We start from the raw sequence: 24,774 nt of genomic DNA, 5'->3' as shown, positions 1-24,774 counted from the left end.
AAATGTAACACCGTCATTCACGCTAGAGTAACCGTGAACGTTGCTTTATATATATATATATATATAATATTAACCTATTCCCATAATACTCCATCACAGAGCTCATATCCATAGACATTTTCCCTTAAAAATAACATGTCTATCTTAAATGTCCCATGACAGGTTGTCTTAATATGTTTCTGTATATTTTTGCAACGAAATCTAGACATGTCTTGTGTCTAACTTCCTCAAAGACCAACAAGTTAAAGGAAAACAGCAGCTCCATGCTGCACCTCAGTGCCGAACATGATAAATGCAGAAGAGTTCTCACATACATTATTAAATACAAAAATATACAAACTCGAAATGCTCGAAATGAAAGTGTGCAGCAATTTGGACCGATGAGGCAACACATAAAAATAAACACACGTACAAAAGAAATAAAAAGGATAAAAAAAAAGGAGAAACAAGAAAAACCAATGAAGAGAAATTCAAAAACTCAAAGCAAAACTCTCCCAAACAATGTAGGAAGAAAACACGAGATTAAACAAGGCAGTTTTCAAACCTTCAAACTAAACTCGTGGTCTACTGTAGTGTCTAAAACATTCGCTCTGCTCCATCCGAGCAGTTTGTGCTAATTCAAAATCTTGGCATATCTAAAAATGGACCCAAAATGACACTTGTAATGTTTGGTACAAACATTGTTGAAACATTTTTGTCAAGATTAAAAATCAGAAATCTTGTGAATGGAGAATGTAAAATATATACTTTTTTCAAATCTATGCACATTATAATCTATCATAATGTTCATCTGAACTGTAAAAACAAACCAACAAAAAATATTTCAGATGCAACATTTTAAGGCTTCTCATGATGGAGAGACAAAGTGCACTATGTAGGGAGAAACAGAAGCAGAAAGTGAAGATATGGAGGAGTTGCTCATTCTGTAGTTTCAGTCGTTTCTTATTAAAGTAGAGACCACTATAAATAAATGGGACAAAATCTAGTTTCTTTTTTTAAAGGCTGTATGAAAACACCTATTTTTTTAAGCATGTAAAATGACTTTTTTTGCAGACTAGAAGGTTCTAATATCTGTATAATGTCACCAAGTCAGCTGTATTGTTTTTTTCTTTTATATTTTACAGTTAGCAATAGTGAAACACGAATGAAAGTCTAGTGGTGTGTCCTAACATGAAGTACTTGAACAGTAGTCTCACCGGCGGATGTTTACAGTGGATCTTTCTCCACATTTCCAAACAATGGCTTTGCCAACCGTTGAAGGTCGGTGTTCAGTATCCTCACCTGCAGTATTTCTCTCAGTGTTCACTTGCAGAATATCTGCACACCTGCTCATGTCCTCTGTCTTCATTGTGTTCAGCAGTTGGAGCTGTTGCGAAACTCCCCGTTTTCTGTGATCTGCAGCTTGGTGGGGTTGGTGGGAGAGATGCCGTTCCTCGTCTGCACGCTGTAGCGCTCTTTCAGCTGGGACAGGGCGCTCATTAGCCTCGCGTTAGCCGCGTCCAGAGATGCTATCCGTTTCTCCTGCAGAGAGTGAAAATCGTAAATCCTATGAAAATACCAACACCGGCAATTTCAGCAGGTACAGAGTGATTGTTGGATGGTAACAAGTAGAGAATGGAAGAAAATAAACATGCCCTGGTGAACAATGAATCCAGCTCAGAGAGAGACGGATCAAGTGATTTTTCGGGGGTCATCAGCTTTTAGGTTCTCATATTAAGTTTAGCTCTGCTGCCAATGGCACATTTATGTATCTGAATTATGAGGATCTCCAAAGTGAGTGTATAATTATGCATTTATTTACTGAACATGAGTATGCATAAGATATTCAGTTTAGTCAATCTCCAGCCAAGCAATGCCAACAGTTCTGAACACTCGATGTGAATAGCTGAGAAACCATGTTCACCCATGTTGCTCAATAACAGCTGTATGTTGATCATTTTGTACAAAGAAAACATGTTTTGAGTTTTTTTAAAGGGGTCATATAATGGTACATGCACTTTTACAAGTTGATTGTACTGAAAAGTGTGTTGGCAGTGCCTGTACACAACCATCATAAAATGATAAAAATCCATCCAGTGGTCTTTTTTTAATCTTCTTATATGACATCACACGGTCGGACGCCCCTCCCACAATTGTTGATTGACAGCAGCATTTCAACACAGACCCGCCCTCGCTCGTGAGCGAGCTGTCTTTTATCATAGTCCGCGCGTCATTGTTGATACGCTGGAGCACTGTCTATGAGCAGAATGGCGTCTAATCGATTGTGGTGTTCTGTTCTTGGGTGTAATAAGGAACACAGCAGTCATTTTGATGTTCCTAAATCCGAACCGCTGAAGACGCAGTGGCTGAGTTTGTTTTCGAAGGGAATATTCCCCACGATCAACGTCAATGCTTTCATGTTTGCACGAATCATTTCACACACCAGACTGCTTTACAAACGAGGATCAGTATAAAGCTGGTTTTCTATGTACAACGTTCTCAATATAATTCATAATCCCACGTTTATAATGAACAACGCGTTATGGTTATTGTGTAATTGTGTTACAAACTGTGTACGCACAGAACAGAGGGGCGGGGTGAGCAAAGCTCATTATCATTTAAAGACACATGCACTTAAACGGCGTGCTGAAAACAGAGCTGTTTTTGACCAGGTAAAATGATACAAACTTTTAATTTAGACCCTAAAGAATCATATTAGCTTGTACAAAAATGGCATTATATGACCCCTTTAAACTACTTTTTGGGAAAAGGGATTGGTGATTCATTTTACTAAGCAAAATTGATTGTAAATCAGTGATAAAACTGTGTTGGAGCATCACGCCTGTGACGATCTGGCTCATGTCTGTGACCAAATCACAGCTGTGATGTTATTTGTGGTGACACTCAAACTCAAGTGTTTAATTGCTTGTTTCTCTCCTGACACATGTACATAAAAGGAGAAGAAACAAACCAGTTGGTTTCCTTGGAAAACATACATAAAATACATATGCATATTTCCTTGAATTATAGTATTAGGAAGTCTGTTTTGTTCAGATTTTAGCGGGTACACATCAGGAATACTGATTTGGAATATTATTTTAGTTGACAGAGATTTCTACAGCCCTCACTGTGGGACAGTGAATATTAACATGAATGATGATGATTAATGATGCAGATTCTGTCAGCAACACTTACATTTCACATTTGTTTCTTTAGAAAAATACAGCATAGTTTCCCTAAGTGTTTTTATTGAACGACAGTGGGTTTGTGAGATTGTGAAATCTAATTGCCAAATATGCAGTACCGTTCAAATGTTTGGGGTCAGTAAGATTTTGATTGAAAGAAATGAATACTTTTATTCAGCAGGGATGCATTGATCAAAAGTGACAGTAAAAACGTATTAAAAAATAAATGCTGTTCTTTTGAACTTTCTATTTATCAAAGAATAAGCAGCATAACTGTTTTTAACAATGATAATAATACGAAATATTTCTTGAGCAGCAAATCAGCATATTAGAATGATTTTTGAAGGATTGTGTGACACTGAAGAAATTTACTTGTAATAATATTTACTGAATTTTAATTAAATACATGCAGCCTTGGTGAGCATAAGAAACTTCTTTGAAAAACATTAAAAAGCCTTACAGACCCCAAACTTTTTAACGGTGGTGTAATTGAGTAATTCTGCCTTTTTATATCTTACATACAAGGATAGTGAAAAAGGAAAGAGGAACGACAGGGAGAAGAGGAAGGATGAGATGTTGACAAGAAAACTACTCACCGCTAATTATTTATTTCTTGGTTCATTAATATGCTTCATTCAACTAATTATTAGAAATTAGTATCAAGAATCAAGAAAGTTTACTGGTATTGTGTCAGCTACTGAAATTTTGGTGTGATGACAACCCAAAATTTGATTTATTGAAAGGTTAACATAAAATACTACATACAAAAATTAAATCATTTAGAAAATAGTTTGGGAACTAGCTTTTAAGTCTGGTATAGACATACCTGCGCATCAATGATCTTTTGTTTGGAGTCAACCACTGCCTGCATATCAGAATGATCCTTCTTTAGCTCTTCCTCCACAGACATCAACCTGCATCAACACAAAACAAACACACACTCAGTCCAGCTTCATATATCCTCCCATTCTGTCTTTGATCTGGAGCTCAAGGCCACAAATAGCTGCCCCATAACATCAGTCTTGGAGGAAAGCAGCTCTCAGTAAATTCTGCCTTGAGGAAAGCTAAAAGTCTCTAAAAGCTCTCCGTCTTCTCAGATTGCCACTAATACACTATCAGCTGAAAGCAAAATAACACTCAGCATCAGAGGCGTGTAGTGGACTTCTGAAAGGCAAAGTGCCCTCTCTGTACTTGTTCAAAGTAAATTCATGCTCTAACTCAGTCAGTTAAGTTTCCTTTTATCTGACTCGATGACTATATGAAAAAGGGAATTTGTGTTCATCCATTTCCACCAGTTTTACCCATTCAGGCCAATTTGTGGACCGGTTGTGAACTTGATATTGACAGTGTAATCAGCCAATCAGAGTGCTCTGGAAGTTTTTGCCTGCCTTTCTTCTGGTTTAGTCTCTCTTCATAATACAAACTCCAACCTGCTTATGATGCCCTTCATCTGCAGATCTTTGTCTTCCTGTTGCCGTCTCAATCTCTCCTCCGACTCGTCCAGCCGGGCCTGATACTCCAGCAGCATCTTCTGCGCCTGTTCCTCCTGTCCCTTCAGCCGGGCCTCGTATTCCTCCAGCCTCTGCACCGACACAAGCAGCCGCTCCTGCAGCACGCTGATCTCTGCCTGATACTGCAAGACATGGATCTTTATGTCTTTCATGTTGAGCGTCATTATAAGCTGCAGTCAGCACTAAATGTTGAGCCATGAGTCATACAAAGAAAAAAAATCCCTGTACCCTATATGTGGCATTAGGTGTGGTGTGTGTTTTGTACACTATTGTAAAAGTGGACTATTGGTAACTTTTTACAATCAGGTTTAATTTTTTAAACAATTAAGTGTCATAATCATCATTTTTTTACAGCACGCTAATTTATAAATATCCTTTTGTTCATTGTTAATTCATGTTAATTCATAATACATTAACTAATGTTAATTTATACAACTTGCAATGTTCAAAAATGTATTAATATATGTAGAAATTAACATTAACTTACATGCAGATTAATAAATGCTGTGAAAGTCTACAACATGCTGATGACAAACTCTGTTGGAATCGATTATTAGTTTAGTCTGAGATGACTAAATTTGTGAGGCACAGTGATGTTATTGTTAACTAAAACAATTATAAATCGTTTTCAGCAATTGAAATGAAGCGGAAAAATGACCTTAAGTACAAAAATTACCAAAACTACAACTGAAATAAAATAAATTAAACCTGAATATGAATATTTAAAAAAAATCAAAATCAAAATGACAAAAGCACAACAAAATTACTAAAACAAACTAAAATTGAAAATGAAAATATCTAAATAAAAGCTCATTACAATATATATAAATACTGTAAGAGTATATATATATATATAAAAATTTAAATAGCCGAGTTACTGCCTATGTTCCACAACAGACAAGATGTAAGAGACAGAAAGAATGGACAGATGGACAAGGAATGAGGACCGCAAAAAAGGAAGCAGGCTATTATGTCTCTTTCTCTCTCTCTCACATACAAAAGTCTGGGAGCACTCATATAAATTGATTCAAAGAACTATGAAATTTCTGCACCACACCACTAGTGGCACCAAACGGAATTGCAAACAATCCTACAACCTCTTCCCAATCTGCCATTGTTGAAAAAGAAGGAGGTCAACCTACAGATGGTTTACTTAGAGTTTCTGCTCATTAAACTTGGATTTTACCATAAAAAAAATACACATTTCACCCTTAACTATGCATTCAGAAACACCTAACTCAGAGCTGAATGTTGGATCACTGACACTGAAAGAATCCTATTGTCTTAGTGAAATTACTGCAGGATGATGATTCATTTCCTATCCAGAGAGTGTTTGCATGAGTTGAAATCTCATCTCTGCTGCTATGGTGTGTGGGTGGTCAGTTACCTTTTCAGCTTGTGTGTGCTCATCTCTGCAAAGCTCCGTCTCAGACTCCTGCTCTATATATGGCACATTCATCAACCAGGCAGCAGTGCGGTCCAATGCACTAGGGTTCACTGGGGACGGGGCCTATGGGACACACACACAAACACACATATGCATGAATAAACTGAAGATGAAACATACACACTCACACAAAGAAGTCATGCCAGGGGCATCACATTCCCAACAGACAACATAGACAAGCAGACATGATGACACTTAGCACGACGTAAGGCTGAATAGAAAGAACATGTATGAAATATGAACATGATTAGCTATAATAACGTGCTGAGTTAGAATACATTACAAATAAGAGGTCATTTTAGTGGCTATTTTTCTTGGTTCATACTAACTGTTTATGATGACATCACACAATTTCTATTATAGTCCTCAAAAAAAATTTTGTTATATCAGCATTTATGTTTTTTCAGGGAATATATCTTCGATTTAAAATCATAGCTTTAAATTACACTGCGAAAAAAGTATCGTTTTCTAGCAAAAATATTGAAACAAATTTATTCAAGAAGCAAACTTATGCAAGATATTAATATTTGCTTTTAAAGAAAAGTCACCATGACAATAAAATCTGTTTTATATAAGCATTTTATTCCTCTTATTGTGAATGATTTGACCTCATTATATTTAATCAAAATGTCAAGAGTACTCTTTGGTGACAGATTTCTCCAATCCACTTAAACCCCTCCTCTTTCTTACAATCTCTCTCAAGCTCACATTAAGATCTGTCTCCATCCAATCAACAACTGACGCAGTGGCGGCTCTAGGCCGGGGCTTGCTGAGGTTATAGTCCCACCAGAAATATACTTAGCACCTGCATAGCCCCCTCAAGGATTTCCTAATGATTTTCCAGTCACTTTCATTAAAAATAAAAAATAAAAAGTCATTAAAAACCTACAAAATTAAATAATGTTTAATAAATGTTTTAATGTGCCTATAATTGCACGCTCAGGTACGTGGCACGCATTAGTGAATGGCGATCATATTAAGCTCCTCATCAACAGTGATCATAATGGAGCGCTATTAAATATGAAGCAAAAGACCGCAGACTTCAGACACATCTTGGAATAGCACAGAAGATAACTTGTAATCTGCTATTGGTGAGTAGCTACCCTTATCTTTTTGAAGATTCACTCACGTTATAAACGTCAAATTATATAGATTTTAATATTAATTATTGCACTTTGTTCGCCCTAGCCTATGGTGATGGAAAAGAGCAAATGTTGTCTTCCATTATAACATTCATGCTAATGCGTTAAACTGGCATCTTTGACTGTTACGCATCTTCTAAAAGAGTAGCGAATCTCCTGATCAAAACTTAGGCAAAGAAGAAGCAGAAACAAGCGATATCATATGTAAGCACATGCATAAGTAAAATAACACAATCATCAACATCAAACAGCACATAAATCAAAACTGCCTAATGTTACCGAACGAAATGTCGACCCAGGTTGAGTTATAGGACTGTGCAAGCTTTAGGGGAGTTGATGGACTCGATCTACTCCATCTGTGTTTTGATCATCGTTCTGAATTCGATCTGGGTGTACAGTAGTCTTTGACAAAAATGTTTTTCAGCTCTTTGCTCAAAATGTTGCTTTTTTTAATGAAACTTACCCACATTTAAGAGTTGATTAAAAAGGAACGCATCAATCTAGAATTTTTTCTTTTTTTAAAGCAGAGGGTCTGTTCATTCTTTTGATATATTGCATATTCAGATATTTATACAACAAAATATTCTGGGGGCCATGAAACTTTTGTGAAAATGATCAAAAATGCTGGTGGTGGCTGGCAACTTAAAAAAAAGAAAAGAAAATGCTGGCGGGAAAATAATAAACACATTATTTTTATTCAAAATGTCAAGACTTCTCTTTGACAAGTCCCATAGTCCCTATACACTCACCTAAAGGATTATTAGGAACACCTGTTCAATTTCTCATTAATGCAATTATCTAATCAACCAATCACATGGCAGTTGCTTCAATACATTTAGGGGTGTGGTCCTGGTCAAGACAATCTCCTTAACTCCAAACTGAATGTCAGAATGGGAAAGAAAGGTGATTTAAGCAATTTTGAGCGTGGCATGGTTGTTGGTGCCAGACGGGCCGGTCTGAGTATTTCACAATCTGCTCAGTTACTGGGATTTTCACGCACAACCATTTCTAGGATTCACAAAGAATGATGTGAAAAGGGAAAAACATCCAGTATGCGGCAGTCCTGTGGGCGAAAATGCCTTGTTGATGCTAGAGGTCAGAGGAGAATGGGCCGACTGATTCAAGCTGATAGAAGAGCAACTTTGACTGAAATAACCACTCGTTACAACCGAGGTATGCAGCAAAGCATTTGTGAAGCCACAACACGCACAACCTTGAGGCGGATGGGCTACAACAGCAGAAGACCCCACCGGTTACCACTCATCTCCACTACAAAAAGAGGCTACAATTTGCACGAGCTCACCAAAATTGGACAGTTGAAGACTGGAAAAATGTTGCCTGGTCTGATGAGTCTCGATTTCTGCTGAGACATTCAGATGGTAGAGTCAGAATTTGGCGTAAACAGAATGAGAACATGGATCCATCATGCCTTGTTACCACTGTGCAGGCTGGTGGTGGTGGTGTAATGGTGTGGGGGATGTTTTCTTGGCACACTTTAGGCCCCTTAGTGCCAATTGGGCATCGTTTAAATGCCACGGCCTACCTGAGCATTGTTTCTGACCATGTCCATCCCTTTATGACCACCATGTACCCATCCTCTGATGGCTACTTCCAGCAGGATAATGCACCATGTCACAAAGCTCGAATCATTTCAAATTGGTTTCTTGAACATGACAATGAGTTCACTGTACTAAAATGGCCTCCACAGTCGCCAGATCTCAACCCAATAGAGCATCTTTGGGATGTGGTGGAACGGGAGCTTCGTGCCCTGGATGTGCATCCCACAAATCTCCATCAACTGCAAGATGCTATCCTATCAATATGGGCCAACATTTCTAAAGAATGCTTTCAGCACCTTGTTGAATCAATGCCACGTAGAATTAAGGCAGTTCTGAAGGCGAAAGGGGGTCAAACACAGTATTAGTATGGTGTTCCTAATAATCCTTTAGGTGAGTGTATGTCTATGTGTATGTCGAAAAGTTCAAATAAACCGTTATTGATTTAAAGGGCTGATAATGCGATAATAAAGATGTTCAGCGAAATTGACACTGTGTTTAATGACTTTGCACACTTAAATGTATAATTTAAGGTAAAATAAAAATGAATAAGTACAATGCAATAAATACAGGGAATTGAAGTTATTGATGCACTTAATTGTTATTCTTAACATTTGCAAGAAAACAATCCTGGAGCCGCCACTGAACCAATGGATAGAATCAAGTCCCCTCCATACATTTAAATTTTTCGATAATCCATTTCACTCGAATGTACGTCCCAATAAGGAAGAAAAGATCTGCTGCTACTTTGGTTTCAAGGGGCTTGAGGAGTGGTTATGAACAAAGGCAGAGTTTACCTGAGTCAAGAGACGATCAACACCGCTACTCATTTCCTGTGTCATTAGCTTTCAAACTGGCTTTTTACCTAATTTTGTCAATGAGGTAATAAAAATAATAGTTCAGTCTTATGGAAGATGTGAATCTTTCTGTCAACGTATAATGTAATGGATTCTATAATCAACCACAGTATCACAGGAAGTCCACAGATGTGACTTTCACAGTCAGAGAAAGAGCCTGGAGGTGCTTTGCGATGTAATAAAAGTGTGCGCACATGTGGTTTCCATAGACACGCTTCCATCAATCACTTCAGGAAATCAATCAATTCCCAAGAGAGAGAACAATGCATTGTGGATTAGGGAAATACCCTTCATGTCCACTTCACTGTCAAACTGTTGAGAAAAATGACTGCCTGTGGCAACAGTGAATTTCGAAAGGCTGATGATTGGTAGCAAGCTATACCTTTGATTATTATTAGAATCAATAACTCAGACCTGCTGCAAGATATACTTCTAGGTTAAGTTCAGATTAAGATATATAATAAATGATCCAGATCACAGACAGATTAAAAAGTCTACATGAAACAGAAATTGTGGTCATCTTTTCTTTCCTAGCCACTTGTTAAGTTGTGACGTAAGAGGGTTCAAGCCTCTGCTCACTTCAATTGAGGATACTATCTCAACAACCGTTTATGAGCAGTTTATTCATACCACACTGTGTACACTGCAGTCTATTTTGACGATTTATAAAGGATGAATCGCTGTTTCTGTCCATCTGAGATTTTGCTTATGGAAATTAAGGTTAGGATCATGCTTTTTTTGGTAGTTTACACAGTGAGTGTATATTAGTACCATTTGTTGTTTGCTTTTGGCATCTGATAGAGCGTTTGGACCTGGAAACACTGATGTCAGCCTTAACTAGCGGATTGCGACGCACATTTGATTTTGTCCTGGATTGACTGGATTGTTGTTGTTTGCTAATTTTTGCTGTCAGGTTGCTGGAGTGGAGGGATTATTGCCCAGCACTTGTGCCGGTGCAGATGTCATCAGACAAAAGATGTCATTGCGAGGGAGAGGGGATCTTAATGTTTTTGAGTAAATATAACTCTTGAATTAAAAAAATAATCATGAGCTGCACAACTAAATCATTTATAATAAACACTGCAATATTCGATAAAAAATAAGATCTGTCAAATTTCATGGTGACTTTAAATGTTCCAAAAAAAAAACATATGAAGAAATGTGTAATTATTAGCATAGTGTCTATTTTTAACTCCACATACAATACTTTAAATGCTAGCAAACATGTACGCACTTGTTTATGTGGTCCACGATGTTTCGTTTCCGGACTGTCCCCTTTGGAGGAGGAGCTCTGCTGTCGAAGTCTTGCGCCACTTCCAGGCCAATCTGGTGATGATGACATCAAAGTGTTATTAGAAGGCCGTGGGTAGGGGGTGGAGTTCAATAGGTTGGGTGGAGTTCGTCCTCTGGGTGCAGTCTGTGTGGGTGGAGGGGGCTGGTCAATACGCCGATGTGGACCGGAGCTGCTCTGTCGTGGAACCATAGGCTGGTTTCCGTGCTGAGCGTCAGTTAGCGATAATTGTCGTCTTGAGAAATCTCCTGAACGCCTCACAAACTCCTCCCCCACTGATGCCCCCTGGGTAAGAAAGGTGTGCTTGGTTCCTCCAAGACCCTCTTCGTTGTTGCTATGGGAACTGACGGAGCTATGACACTCCGACCCAGAATCCCCACTCGCATTCCCTCTAGCTGATACAGGCAACCCTGCTGCCATCTGGTACACTGGATTCTGAAAGGACAGTGGGGCCAAGAGCTGTGTAGGCCTGCCTGGGGCCCCTTCTGCTCCTGGGGTAGTGGGAGTCTGTCCTGGCCTGTGAAGAGTAGGGCCTCCGGCAATGTTGCCTTGGGGAGTCCGTGCATTCCAGGGAACCATGGTACCCTCACCTAAACCTTCTGAAGATATCCCTACCGGGATGGTGATGGGTTCTAACGCCCTGGCCGCTTCCTGGAGGTCTACCATGGACAGGCTCTTGCCACCGTTGGCCAGGCCCAGCTCGGGTTCATTGGCCTCAGAGTAACTAGAACTGCGGGCAGGGGAGCCCTGGAGGCCGGAAGAGCGTGTGACAAAGAAGAGGTCTTTGTTTTCAGGAGTGGGGGAAGGGAGGCGAGTGAAGTCCGCCGGGCTAGTAAAGTGAAGAGATGGAGACATGGACCAGAAAGAGAAAAATGAATAATTAAACATGCACAGTATAGGACAGAGAAACGGTACACAAATAGCAACCAATTTAAAGAAGACAACACATTATCTCTTTGTTCTGAATCTTAGTATGCTGCCTTGTTGTCTCCCAAAGGCAGTATCCTAGTTGTTCTTATTCAGGAACAATGTTCATATTGTTATTCTTATTTATTGACATAATTCAGTACATTTTGCAAACGTCATCTGTGTATTGGATTTTATATGGAGCTTACAGCAGTGCATTCTGAGATTGTATCTGCCAAGGATGCATGTGATGCTGTCCGAGACGGTATCTTAGAAGTCAGAATAATCTTGCTGCCTATCTTTTGGAACAGCATCACAATCTCGAACAATCATTAGACCCTCCTAATATAGTAGCTAGTGTTTGAGAAACAGAAACCGTAATTCTTTCTCAAACACTTATAAATGCCATACTAGACAGCTCTAGACAGATATAAAACATCAGAGAGAATGCAAGGTTATTATGCGTCCCTTTCTGTCTTTACTTCCACTCAGACTGTTTATTGTCTGGATATCTGCAAAAAATGCTAATTTATTTCATCATATTCTCCGTCCAGACACCAACCAACAAGCTCCACTCTAAGCTTTCTCCTCACAGCCTCCATCTCTTTTGATCCCCCAACATATTTATCTTCCCTTTCTCTGAATGTGTGTGTGTGTGTGTGTGTGTGTGTGTGTGTGTGTGTGTGTGTGTGTGTGTGAACTACAATTACAGGCCTCTCATTCTCTCTGGCTCTCATGAATGTCGGTTGGGAATTAGCAGCGAGCTAGACAGATAAAGATGAGCCGCTCTCTTTAGAAGAGCAGTCTGCTGGATAAAGTGAGGGCACACTCTTAAGAACAGGAATGAGGACGTCTTAATGGCTGAAAGCGACAGATAACGACGAGTACGTAAGCAATACGGCAATGCTCTTCAAAATTACAGTGTCATTGCCTGATATAACACTGAGCTTTAAGATGATTGGTTGATTTGTCAGAACACCTATTCATCATGACATCTACAGCATGTTTTTTTCCATAGCCATCTACAATTATGTAAACACTTGATTCTGATTGCTTACAGGTTGTTAACAAATTTGATGCAGTGGATCTGATTAATGGCTTACCCTGGTAGGTCACTGTCGATGGACATCTTTTGTAATCCAGTGGAGATGCTGCATCCAGGGGCTGGAGGGGAGGGCACACGATCGGAGGGAACATTCATCTGTACGTTCGGTGGGTATGTTAACGCTCCATGTACGTCCCTCAATATTCTAGGTAATGGGCCCAGCTTGGAGGCAGCACTCTAAGGACATGGATGAAATATCCCATTGAAAATGAACAAATACCCCAAAGATCTCTTATATCTGTGCAGGACTCTCTATTAGCCCCCTTGAGAAAGTTGGTAGAAGATAACAGAACATCAATAACTGCATAGAAATTAGTTCCTGGAGCTGAACTGGTAGAGCATGGCACTAACAATGGCAAGGTCACAGGTTTGATTCCTAGGGAACACGGTTACTGATAAAATGTACATTATAGCTTGAATTCATTTAAAGTTGGATAAAAAAAAAAACATCATGCAATGATTTAAATGTACTGTAAATGGTGCATCCGTCACTCAAAAATAAAAAATCGAACCTAATTACTTCCTAAAGTGCTATATCAGAGATTGGCCAATAATCAACCAATATTTAGCCATAACTGATATCTGTATCTTACTATGAATCTGAACTGCAAAACTACCCGTTTTCAAGTATTTTCAAGAGTTTTGAGTAACTGTGTCTACACAAGATGCGAGTGGTGCGACATGACAAAAGCGGATAGAACCTATTTTATCCTTGATTCTGCCTACACTGGATGCGGTGTGGCTTGACATGACACGACACAACAAATCGATGACAGTAAACTTATGCCCCTTTCTATTTCTGATGTACTAAGAACTCGTACTAATTCTGATATGAAGAACAAATGGATTTGCAACTGTCGCTTTGTTGCCTCCAGTGTAAATAGCCTCAAGCTGCCACATCCAGTGTAGACACGGTGTAATAGTTGTGTAAAATGAAAAAATTTTAAAGCCATAATTTATTTTGTACATCTCATATTTAAACTACTGTTCAAAAGTTTACGGTCAGTAAGATTTTTTTTTAATCAATGCATTTATTCAGAAAAGATGCATTAAATATTACAAACATCACAGTAAAGACATTTACATTGTTATATAAAATCTATTTCAAATAAATGGTGCTTTCAATTTATCAAAATATCCTGAAAAAATGTATCATGGTTTCCACAAGAATATTGCACAACTGTTCCCTTTCGAAAGGGAACTCACACTGTGTCGATGATGCATTGGGAAATGCCTCGGGCATGACAGGTGTCTGAAATCACTATCAAATAACGGCAATCATATTGACCGGCGACAGCCCATGAATCATTAAAACGCGAATCATTAACGTTTGACCTGGATGTATATAAGGGCGCCTTGCAAACATGACAATCACCTTTGTCGTCTTCAGGGACTATTTTGTCTGTAAGGGCTTCAAACTAAAGGTAATTATGAAATGCAGTAAGAAGGCTGAGTGCTTTCAGAAGTGTGCAGACCCGTGTCCAAGGTATTTGACGCTGGGTGACACATGAATTGTGCGTTTTCTGTCTGGAGGAAGAGCACGCACAGGCAGTTCTCGAGGGAGCTGTCCATGCAAATTGTGAGCGGTTTTCTGTGAAAACGCTCCACTCTCGTCTGGCCCTCTTCTCTCGAGGGGAGGGTTCAGCATCTGGACCTCGTTGCTCAGGTCCCGCTCGTGCTGAGGCAGAGCGGCGACGTGCATCATGGGGTTCCCAGATGGAGCTCGCCGATCGTCTTAAGAGGGGTGTAATCCCTCTGCAGCTGACGAGGGTGAGCTGCAGGTGGATGATGATTTTTCCCCACCTAGTCTGGCAGCGAGTGCTCTTCCGGATGAGCAGGAGATGGTTGATGAGGGTGGTCCTGAATCCTCTCAGCCACCCTGCCCTGTGTATGCTGAACTGGTTGGTGTTATAGAACGCGCTGCGGGCAGACTGCAGCTGCCATGGCGGCGCGTTGAGGGAGAGATCGCTTGCGGTAGACTCGACGATCGGTTTCTTCCCAGCCATAAACCACCAGCTCAGGTGAGCCTTCCATTCCTTCCCGATCTCCATACTGAGATCGAGAGGGCATGGAAGAACCCATATTAATGCCCGTATCCACCGACATCAGCAGGCTTGTTTCGCATTTCAGCGGGCTAGACATCTTGCATCTGGGCGGACATCGACACTGAGAGCTCCAACCCTGCCATCCAAACCATTGAAAACAACGTCGCGTTTGAATGGCAGAGCGTATATGTCAGCGGGTCAGGCCGGTTCTGCCCTGCGCACCATGGCGGTGTTGCAGGCGTACCAGGCCGATCTGCTGGGGGATCTCGACCAGGGGGCGGGGCTGTCCCCTGAGGCGGTTGCTGAGCTGCGTCGCACCACAGATCTAGCTCTCTGGGCCACTAAACAGACTGGTGCTGTGATCGGCCGGTCGAAGACATCTGTGGCTGAACCTGGCCGACATCAGGGAGAAAGAGAAGGGCTTTCTCCTCGATTTGCTGGTTTCACCCTCTGAACTTTTTGGCACCTCCGTGGAGGCGGTGGTTGAAAGTTTAGAGAGGCGAAGGTGCGCTCAGCGGCGTTTAAAACCTGTATACCGCTGAGATCTGTGCCCACACCCAGACAGGTGGGAGGGCCTGGCCCGTCTCGGTCCGAGGACCTTAGACAGGGCCAGACAGCCAGTGTCGCCTCTCGTGCACCTCCCTCCGAGGAGGAGTAGTTCACAGAAGAGGCAGGAATCCCGCAAGAAGAGGGATCTGAGGGAGGTGATGCAGCACAAACGCAAACAGCGTTGGTGATGGATCACCTCCCTTGAGGACTTAATATATCTTAGCCCTCTCCTTTCTTCCACGACTCCCCAGGCGCTTCTTACATCAGGCCTGAGGCTGGGCCCATGATGAGTGGATACAATGTTCTGATGGGCCACCTTGGCTTGGTTAGTGAGAGTGCCTCTTTCAGGCATGTGATGGTGGTAGACCCCATGTTCATAAAAGAACTGTGTGGTGAGTTTTCACTTCGCATGCCTCAGATGAGCTGAGTGGGTCTTAATTTTCACTTTTGTGTGCAACTAACACTAAAATGTATTTCTCTACAGACCCTCGTTCCCTGTGTAGAGTTATGGGGTCATGTCACTGTCATAAGGTAAGGATGGTATTATCAGGGCTCTGAAGTTCCCTGTTAGGTGGCTAGAATGATAGAGAGAAGCACCAGTTATGTGGGTCTCATGTGTGAGTTTGTGATGGCTTCCCCTTTTGTGAATTCACGGGGTGTGCCACCGCTCATTCTAGGTGTAAACTATGTTAACAGCTTAGGCTTCCTCTCATTGTGAGAGCATTTGAGACCACCGCTTATTCCTACTGGAATTAGCGGAGTACTAAGTGGTGGAACGTCATTCTAAAAAAGATTGGAAATGCCGCTTTTTCTAGAGTCTTACGCTGGAGCTTCAGATAGATCTTATGTCCGGCCCATGGGGCCGTCTGACATTTTTTGTCCTGAGTACATCGCTCCCTTGAGCTCTGTTTGGTTCTTCATACAGGCTGAGCGTTTCTGCAGCCTCTCATATGAAAATTATTTTTTCTTGAGGCTGTTGCTCCTCCGAGCACTCAGGTAGATCTATGCCTATAGGCTGGACCTCACCAAGGCCGCCTCGGTAGCTGGCCTAGGCTATACTACGGATAGTGGAGGCGTTCTGCTAAAGTATTTCTACCTCTGGCCCTTCACTATGTGAATGTAGGCTTTTAGCATCCCTATATGACAGCCTCCTCCCATGGTGGGAGTCGTTCGGCCAAGGCCCACCCCCTTCTCTGCATTTGGGGGTGAGAAGAGTAATGCAGGTTGGTGCAGAGGCATGATTGATAAATACCTAGGGTTAGGCATTCAATAAGGCCTCCTTAACAGGACTCCTCGGATGAGAGTCCCAACGTTGTGGGACATACATTATAGCTACGACCAGGTAGCCAGCCTCAAGAGGCCTCCTGGGACTGACACCCGGAATCGGGGTTCACAGCAACCAGTTTTCTATCTTACTATCAGGTAGTAGGCCTCTTCAGGACTCCCTGAAGGCGAGTTCCAACATATGGGCAACTGGACAGCTAGCCTGACTGGCTATCAGGTAGTAGGCCTCACCAGGCCTCCCTGAAGGCGAGTTCCCAAGTATGGGCACTAGGTAGCCAGCCTACTGGTTATCAGGGAGTAGGCCTCACCAGGCCTTCCTGTAAGTGGTTTCCCAGCGACACTGGGTTCTGGCAGCTAGTGGCCGCTTGCTATCAGTTTAGCTGGCCTTAACAGGAAGCTTCTGAAGGCGAGCTTGCGCCCTAGCACGACTAAAGTGTTCACTTTCTGCTACTGGATGCCTCCCAGAACCTCTTTTTTATCTAGCCTATAGCCTGGTTTGCCTACCAGGCAGGCCATGTGCTCCCCTCACTGAGGGTCACTATGAGTACTCGGCCTCCTGAGTCTGGTCAGATGGTCGTAGACCTCTCGTGAGGCCTCCCAGTTAGATCAGCCCGTAGGCCTTCTCAGGCCTCCTCAGTGCTTTGAAACATAAGCGCTGGGTAGATCCATAGATCGTGTAGAGAAACTCCCCTCGCTAGCAAGGGTTGTAAGCGCTATGCTGAGTCATGCTCTCCAGAATACCTCGTCTCTGAGATCCGGGCCGAGTGGTTTACTGTCAGCTTCGCAGTCCCTCTGGGCTCCAGTGTCCAGAGGCTCTGTCTTCAGACAGACAGGAAGTAGGCTAGACTGGCATTTCGGTTGAATATGTTCCCCTTAATAGTGACTGGCTGGGGCTCCTTCGGTTCCCTAGCCACATTCCCTAGAAGGGCCCCCTTCTAATTTGAAGCTGTGGTCCTAGGCCCTTGAGCAGGCCCAGGTAGGCCTTTTATTAAACAAAGTTTATGTAGGTTTTCCTGCGAAGCGAATAACTTGGGCTATGACCGTAGGGAATGCTGTCACTGACAGCCCAGTGTGACCTGAGGGTGAGAGGTTCTGGCATTTCAGTTGTCACTGCCAGTGGGCATGCACTCCCCTTAGCATGGCGGCGTGGGTATATAATTTTCCAATGCGTCATCAACGCAGTGCGAGTTCCCTTTAGAAAGGGAACGTCTCAGGTTACAACTGTAACCGCTGTTCCCTGAGAACAGGGAACAAGACACTGCGTCTTTTTGCCATGCCTCGGGTCCTGCCTACCAAACAGTCCCTTCAGACGAAAAGGTGATTGTCATGTTTGCAAGGCGCCCTTATATACATCCAGGTCGCATGCTAATGATTCACGTTAACGATTCATGGGCTGTCGCCGGTCAATATGATTGCAGTGATTTGATAGTGATTTCAGACACCTGTCATGCCCAAGGCGTTCCCCAATGCGTCATCGACGCAGTGCGAGTTCCCTTTCGAAAGGGAACAGTTGTGCAATATTCTTGTGGAAACCATGATAAAAAAAAATTCAGGATACTTTGATAAATAGAAAGCACCATTATTTGAAATAGATTTTATGTAACAATGTAAACGTCTTTACTGTGATGTTTATAATATTTAATGCATCTTTTCTGAATAAATGCATTGATTAAAAAAAAAAAAATCTTACTGACCGTAAACTTTTGAAGCAGTAGTTTAGTGCTTTTACTGTTTTTATTGCATTTTTGATAAAAAGAGAATAAGAAACTTCTTGCAAAAACATTTAAAAATCTTAGCGAACCCAAACTTTATAAAAAAATATTTACTTTTTTTAAAAAACTTTTTATCTATATTTATATTGTATTCTGTAAATGTATGTGTTATTATGATATACCAACTTTATAGAGCCCCAATTAAAATAGGTGGAAGTGAACCTCTTCATGAACGCAGTGAACGCTTCATTTATCGAAAATGAAGAAACACTTATGAGAGGAGACACTCTTTTTTGCTTGCAAACATTTTACTTTCTGATCTTTTCCGAAAGCATTTACTAATGGAACAGGCTAGACTTAGATACAAATCTGACTGATTTACATTTTTGAAAATTAGCTGATTCTGTGACATTCTGGTTGGCTGAATCCCTCTGGCATTAAAATAATTATGTTTCATAATCAAAGCATGTTCGTGGATGTATGGCTTAAAATAATAGTGACATATCAGATAACAGTTCTCATGTACATGGAACAGCAGGCGACTGTCTCTGACCGCAGTGTAGCCGCTATGAGTCTGTGGCAGCCTTAAGGACTAATGGGCTTCCCATGTAAAACTCAAAAACTGAGAGGTCATGAGCTTTCAGAGCATGTCCATTTAACGTGATCTGCATTATTCAACACAAAGTGCTGCAATGAGAATATCCAACATTTACAAATTTAATTTGTAATGTTTGCATAGTTGTAGGCAGTGTCAGTGCTGCACTGGCATACAGGCACAGGTGAGCTGCATATAGATGTGTCTTTGCTCAAACACATTTTGCAAGACTGGAAGTTTTCTCTAAGTGTGGAAAATCTGGGCAAATACAACAACTAGTTTATATTTAGCATTTGAGGAGGAGGAGAATTAGAAGATCATTTCTTTAAAAAAATATGTATAAATTAAGATATAAAGAAATGAACACATGGTGAACACATCTTATGAGGTCTGAACATTAAAAGCAACAAAATGAGGGATTTTAAAGCCTGACTGGTACAGCCTGAAGGCAATTGCTCACATCAGTCCACCTACTCAAAGAACACCGAAACTGGAGCAAAACTTGAGAACCTTCTGTGGCATCAAAGTATTAAATGTTTCGTCACAACCCTATCCTGAGTTCACCTACCACTCAACTGCACACGCTGCAATGAAGACATACTGAAAAAATAATGTCTTAATCAGTATTTTAACCTGTTTCCCAGTCGAAAAATACATTGAAACAATTGATATAATGTATTCTTATTATATATATATATATATATATATATATATAAAAAAAAGAGGAATGTCCCCTTTTCAGGATATAGTATTTTTAAAGATAATTTTATAAAACATCTAAGTAAGCTTTACAGATCTTTATTGGAAAGGGATTAAACAATGTTTTTCATGCTTTCTCAATGATTTTCAATGCACCTGTGGGACAGTTCTTGAGACACTAACCGTTTACAGGCGGCAGAAAATTAAGGCCACAGTTCCAATAACTAAAGACAGCTTTCTACTGACTCTGAAAAACACCAGGAGAAAGATGTCCAGGGTCCCTGATCACCTCTGTGAACAAGCCATAGACCTGCTGCAGGATACATGAGGACTGCAGATGTGAACAGAGCAATAAACTGCAATGTTTGTAATGTAAGACGCCTTAGACAGTGCTAAAATGGGACAGGAAGGACAGCTGATCGTCCTTGTCCTTGCAGTGCCAAACCACATGTAACCATATGTCCTCACTAGACATGTTCGAGAACTTGCAATTGCCATTGGTGGAAGAGAGGAGTAACATCTCATAGCAAGAACTGACAAATCTGCTGCAGTCCATGAAGATGAGATGAACTGTAGACCTTAAAGCAGCTGGTGCCACACCACATACTGACTGATACTTTTGTTAATGGACTCATTATTTTTTGTTTGTCAAATGTTCAGTTTGTTTACTTGTTCAGTTTATGTGTCAGTTGTCAAATTTGTTTATGTACATAAAAATATTTACACATAATAATACATTTGCTGGGAATAAAGCAGCTAAAAAGTGGGAGGACGTTTCTTTTTTTTGCTGAGTATATATTATATATAAACATAAATTTACTTTAGAAAAATGGCATGAGATATATGTTTTTGCCCATGTCATAAATGTATAATACATTTTGTTTTGTTGTTTTCTTTAACATTTTTACTGTGAAACAAGACTGATTAAAAAAAGTGTTTCAGTGTTTTTGAAGGTCTGAAGTGAAGGAGCACAACACACTCCTGCTGAAAATCTTAACACTACAAAAACAATCAAATGGAGCTGACTGATGGGTGAAGAGACTAACCTGATCCATTTGGGACACCACCTCAGCTAGCAGCGAGTGCAGGGTGGAGAGCTCACGGCCCAGGTCAATATACCCCTCGAAGCCTGCCGTATTTGAGATGGTCTCTGGGTTAGAGATCTCCAGCAGAAAGCGCTGCATGTTGGTCCACTCCTGCTCTAAGAACTGATTCATGAAGGACATGTACTCCTCCTTATTACCAAACCTGACAGAAAGTGAGAACAAGAATGACTTACAGTATTGATGCATTTATTAACTCAATGCTATTGACCCTATAATCATAATTATATCTATTAACTGAATTTCATTCATGAATAGTATTTTGCTCAGAACAACATGAAAAGCTATCAAAGTGAACTCATTCCTCAGCTCCATCATGAAACCTAAAAAACACCCTCTCCCTACCCAATCACACACACTCACAATGGAGTAAACAAAATCCTTACTTGGTGAAGTTTGCAAGGTTCTGTGTAACCTTGGCGATAAGAGTGAGTGTGCGTGCAGTGCGGTCGTCTGGGTACTCCTGCGTCAAGTTGAAGAGAGAAGGCGACATGATGGCCGGACAGAGAAAACGCAAAAACAATGACGCGCTGATAAGACGCTCGCTGATATCTGGTCGCCCCCTGTTACCACATTCCTGTCTCCATGATGCAAACACTTCTTTAAGTTCCCTTGGAAACACACTGTTGAGGAATGGAGAGTTGAACATGGAATTTAGATGGAAACAAATTAACCTGACACAACTATAAACAGTTATTCTTACTTGCAAGTAGTTTCAAAAACTATTTATTATCCTTTTGCAAACAACTTCTGAGGGAAAAGCTTTCTATTAAAAACTTTTTTTATTATTAAACTATTATTCTTTATATGTTGAAATACAGAGTATTAGATCTCAGTGACTGAACCTTTACTTCAGTTATGAAAACACTAAAAGTGTTGTATTGAGTATCACTTCTGTTATTTGTATAAAGCAAAATAATTGTATTATACTACATACTTACAAACCAATCACTTTAATCACCATAATCAGAGGTTATCTGTGTATAACCGGATTTTATTTTATTGGTACTTTAATAATAATAATTATGCTTAATTATCATACTTCATTTTATAACTCTATACTCCTGTCATATATTGTCTCTTTAGTTTCTTTTTTTTTAACTTTAAAATAAACACCTGAGACCAAGTTGATACTTAAAGGAGCCGTATGTAAGATTGTGGCCAAAACTGGTACTGCAATCACTTTCAAATTACTGTAGAGCGGTATATTTGAAATGAACATGATTTCTTAATGTCTAGTGACATATCAGGGCCATTTTATGATTAATTGAAATGCATTTCTTACATACAGCTCCTTTAACAGAAACATAACAGAGAAAAAGCAACATCTGAGCAATAAAATCCATCACTGGTTCAGATCAACAGCCAGCTGTGAAGGGCATATTGTAGTTACCGGTAAGACTCAATGATCTTGCAGAAGGCCAGCTCACAGCACATCCTGAGGTTGCTCTGATGTTCGGGTAGATCACTAGATGAACATTTGGATGGGTCCACCTCACAGTTCTCATCAGACTCATACAGAGCCTTTATAAACTCCCCTACAGTGGATGAAAGAGAAAATACATTTAAGACAAAGGCGTTTTTAAATAAATCCTGTGTAACGTCTAGTTGTTTGAACAGAAATTGTATTTTTCAGGAAATCAATAAAGAATGCTGTCATATATTGATTCATTTTGACATGATTCTGTATTTGGCAAAATAATGCTTGCTATCCTATATGTCAGCAAGGGAACCTGCTGTACAAACCCCCATCATCTTTCATACGAACAAACAAACACTCTCACAATTCTTAGCAGGAATGAACATCACCACACCTGAGCTTATCGCTATTCTAACCCCTTTCCGCCATGAAGTAACTAGTTAAAGTTCTCAAGTTATCTGACTCAGAACCAATGAGAAAACCCATCCTGGGAATATACAACAACCTTTTTGTCGATCCCAAACAAACAACACAGCCAGATCCCACTCCACAGAGACTCAGAGCAGGTACTGGTCGATTTTTCCCTCTCTGTTCCGTTGCGCATGAAAGCATCAGGGAAAAATCTAGTGTAGCATAAACCATGTGGATGTCCAACTGATCCAGAATGGAAGAGGACTCCTCATTCTTCATCTTCCCTTTAGAAACTAACCAGATTCGCAGTGATATTACCATATATAATGACCACATATATATATTTAATCTGTTTAGCATTTATTTGAAACCCAAAATATTTTGCGACATTTTAGAATGTCTTGACTGTCACTTTTGCTCAATTTAATGGATCCTTGCTGAATAAAAGTATTAATTTTGTTCATAAAATAAAACAATTACTGACCCCAAACTTCTGAAAAGTAGTGTATAACAATGGGAACACAGATGAGAAGTTGAGTATTATTGTTGGCGATGGACATACAGCAGTGGTTCCAGCAGGTTGATACAGCTGACTTCCCAGTATTGTCACAGCCTATAATCTCTCTACAAAGCAGTACAAAACAGTCACATAGTTCTGGTCGGTAAACCCCATATTGACTAGAAAGGTCAGAGCAAAACCCAGATAACTCATTCAAGGCCACAAATATGACACTAATCGCTCAAATGTCCAGTCTAATCAAATATCCAGTCTGATAAAATCCCATCATCAATATCTGCTGACAAACAAGAGTCCTTCAATGGTAAAGCAAAAATAAAGCACGTCTTGAAATTTACCATTTATGTAATACAATATGAACATCTTATGCAATCTGAGCTTATATAAATGGCTTTTTAGTAATTGCCAATAAAGAGTCTAAATGACAGAAATGTAATACCACAAATCCCTTAAGGAAGTTGGATTACCGTCTAGCTCAGAAGGTTTGTGTACATATGTGGATGTGTGTGTGCTTGTGTGAATGTGTTATAGCTATCAGTCTATTTTTGCAGTAATGTATTTAATTAATAAATTATTTAGTTCACCAAAGTAATCATGTGTTTGGAAGTGACAATGATCAAACAAGAAAACACGTAACGACTTATTTTTACAGCATTACTCATTTTCACAAGAACTAAACATAATGGACCTTAGTTTTTACTTTGTGATTGGTGTTTTCGGTGTCATCTTGTCACTCAATTTGAAAATGAGATCAGTTTTTAAATTTGAACAATTGAACAACAAGACACTGAAAAAACAGCAATGTGCTGAGGTAATTGATTGCTCTATCTCTCGAGAACTAGAGATGAAATGACCAAAAGGTCCATCCCTTGCGCATAATATGCTATTTATGTAACCATGTGGTGTAATCTGCTCTCTTTGCTGTCCTTCTCTGGCTCTGATGTCTGAGGGACTTAGTCAGTCTTTAGGAGTGAACCATTTAATAATTCAGCAGCACTTCACAAGTCACATTATCTAAGAAAAACAACTATACATTATTCAGCACCACAAATGGCTTCTTATGCAAATCTAAAGAGAGATTCACTCTCTTTGGTGTATTCACTCACATTCACACGTACGCTTATTAGATCCCCCAAAGTCGATATTTATACATGTGTGAAATTTGCAGAGTGTATTTTTGTTTTGCAGATAAATTGCTAGTCCAGACATTTCAACATTTTATTCCTAAAATAAGGAGGTATTAATAAACACAGGCTTTATCGTACACAAAGTGAGCCAACAGCAAAGGAGGTTGGATATGTGTGTGCATGTTTGTTCGTGTTTTCACGGCTATTTAATCTTATCGAAAAGGAATACGGGGAACCACAAAGTACACTTTGGAAATGTCTCTCTGTTTATAGTGTTTGTGCTGGACAGACAGTTTGCACTGATAAAATTTCCCCTAGTATTATATAATTATA

General features: G+C 40.2%; 1 protein-coding gene across 5 annotated transcripts in view; it reads right to left on the bottom strand.

Moving 5' to 3' along the window:
• Window positions 1–997: 997 nt before the first annotated feature.
• Window positions 998–24,774, bottom strand: part of dab2ipb (DAB2 interacting protein b) — a 163,274-nt gene continuing 139,497 nt past the window's right edge. For all 5 annotated transcript variants that reach the window (XM_084413787.1, XM_084413789.1, XM_084413788.1 and 2 more), the window contains 9 exons: window positions 22,360–22,504; window positions 21,353–21,589; window positions 20,910–21,111; window positions 12,978–13,156; window positions 10,912–11,797; window positions 6,063–6,185; window positions 4,595–4,797; window positions 3,991–4,078; window positions 998–1,521 (listed from right to left, as the gene is read on the bottom strand). In XM_084413787.1, the coding sequence (XP_084269913.1) occupies window positions 1,354–1,521; window positions 3,991–4,078; window positions 4,595–4,797; window positions 6,063–6,185; window positions 10,912–11,797; window positions 12,978–13,156; window positions 20,910–21,111; window positions 21,353–21,589; window positions 22,360–22,504 (2,231 nt within the window). In that variant the 3' untranslated portion in view covers window positions 998–1,353. The remainder of the gene's footprint in view (window positions 1,522–3,990; window positions 4,079–4,594; window positions 4,798–6,062; window positions 6,186–10,911; window positions 11,798–12,977; window positions 13,157–20,909; window positions 21,112–21,352; window positions 21,590–22,359; window positions 22,505–24,774) is intronic.

This window comes from Rutilus rutilus (genome assembly GCF_951802725.1).
Source record: "Rutilus rutilus genome assembly, chromosome: 7".
NCBI classification, from domain to species: Eukaryota; Metazoa; Chordata; class Actinopteri; order Cypriniformes; family Leuciscidae; genus Rutilus; species Rutilus rutilus.
Note: the sequence above shows the minus strand (reverse complement) of the source record. Positions and strands in the feature narration are given on the sequence as shown.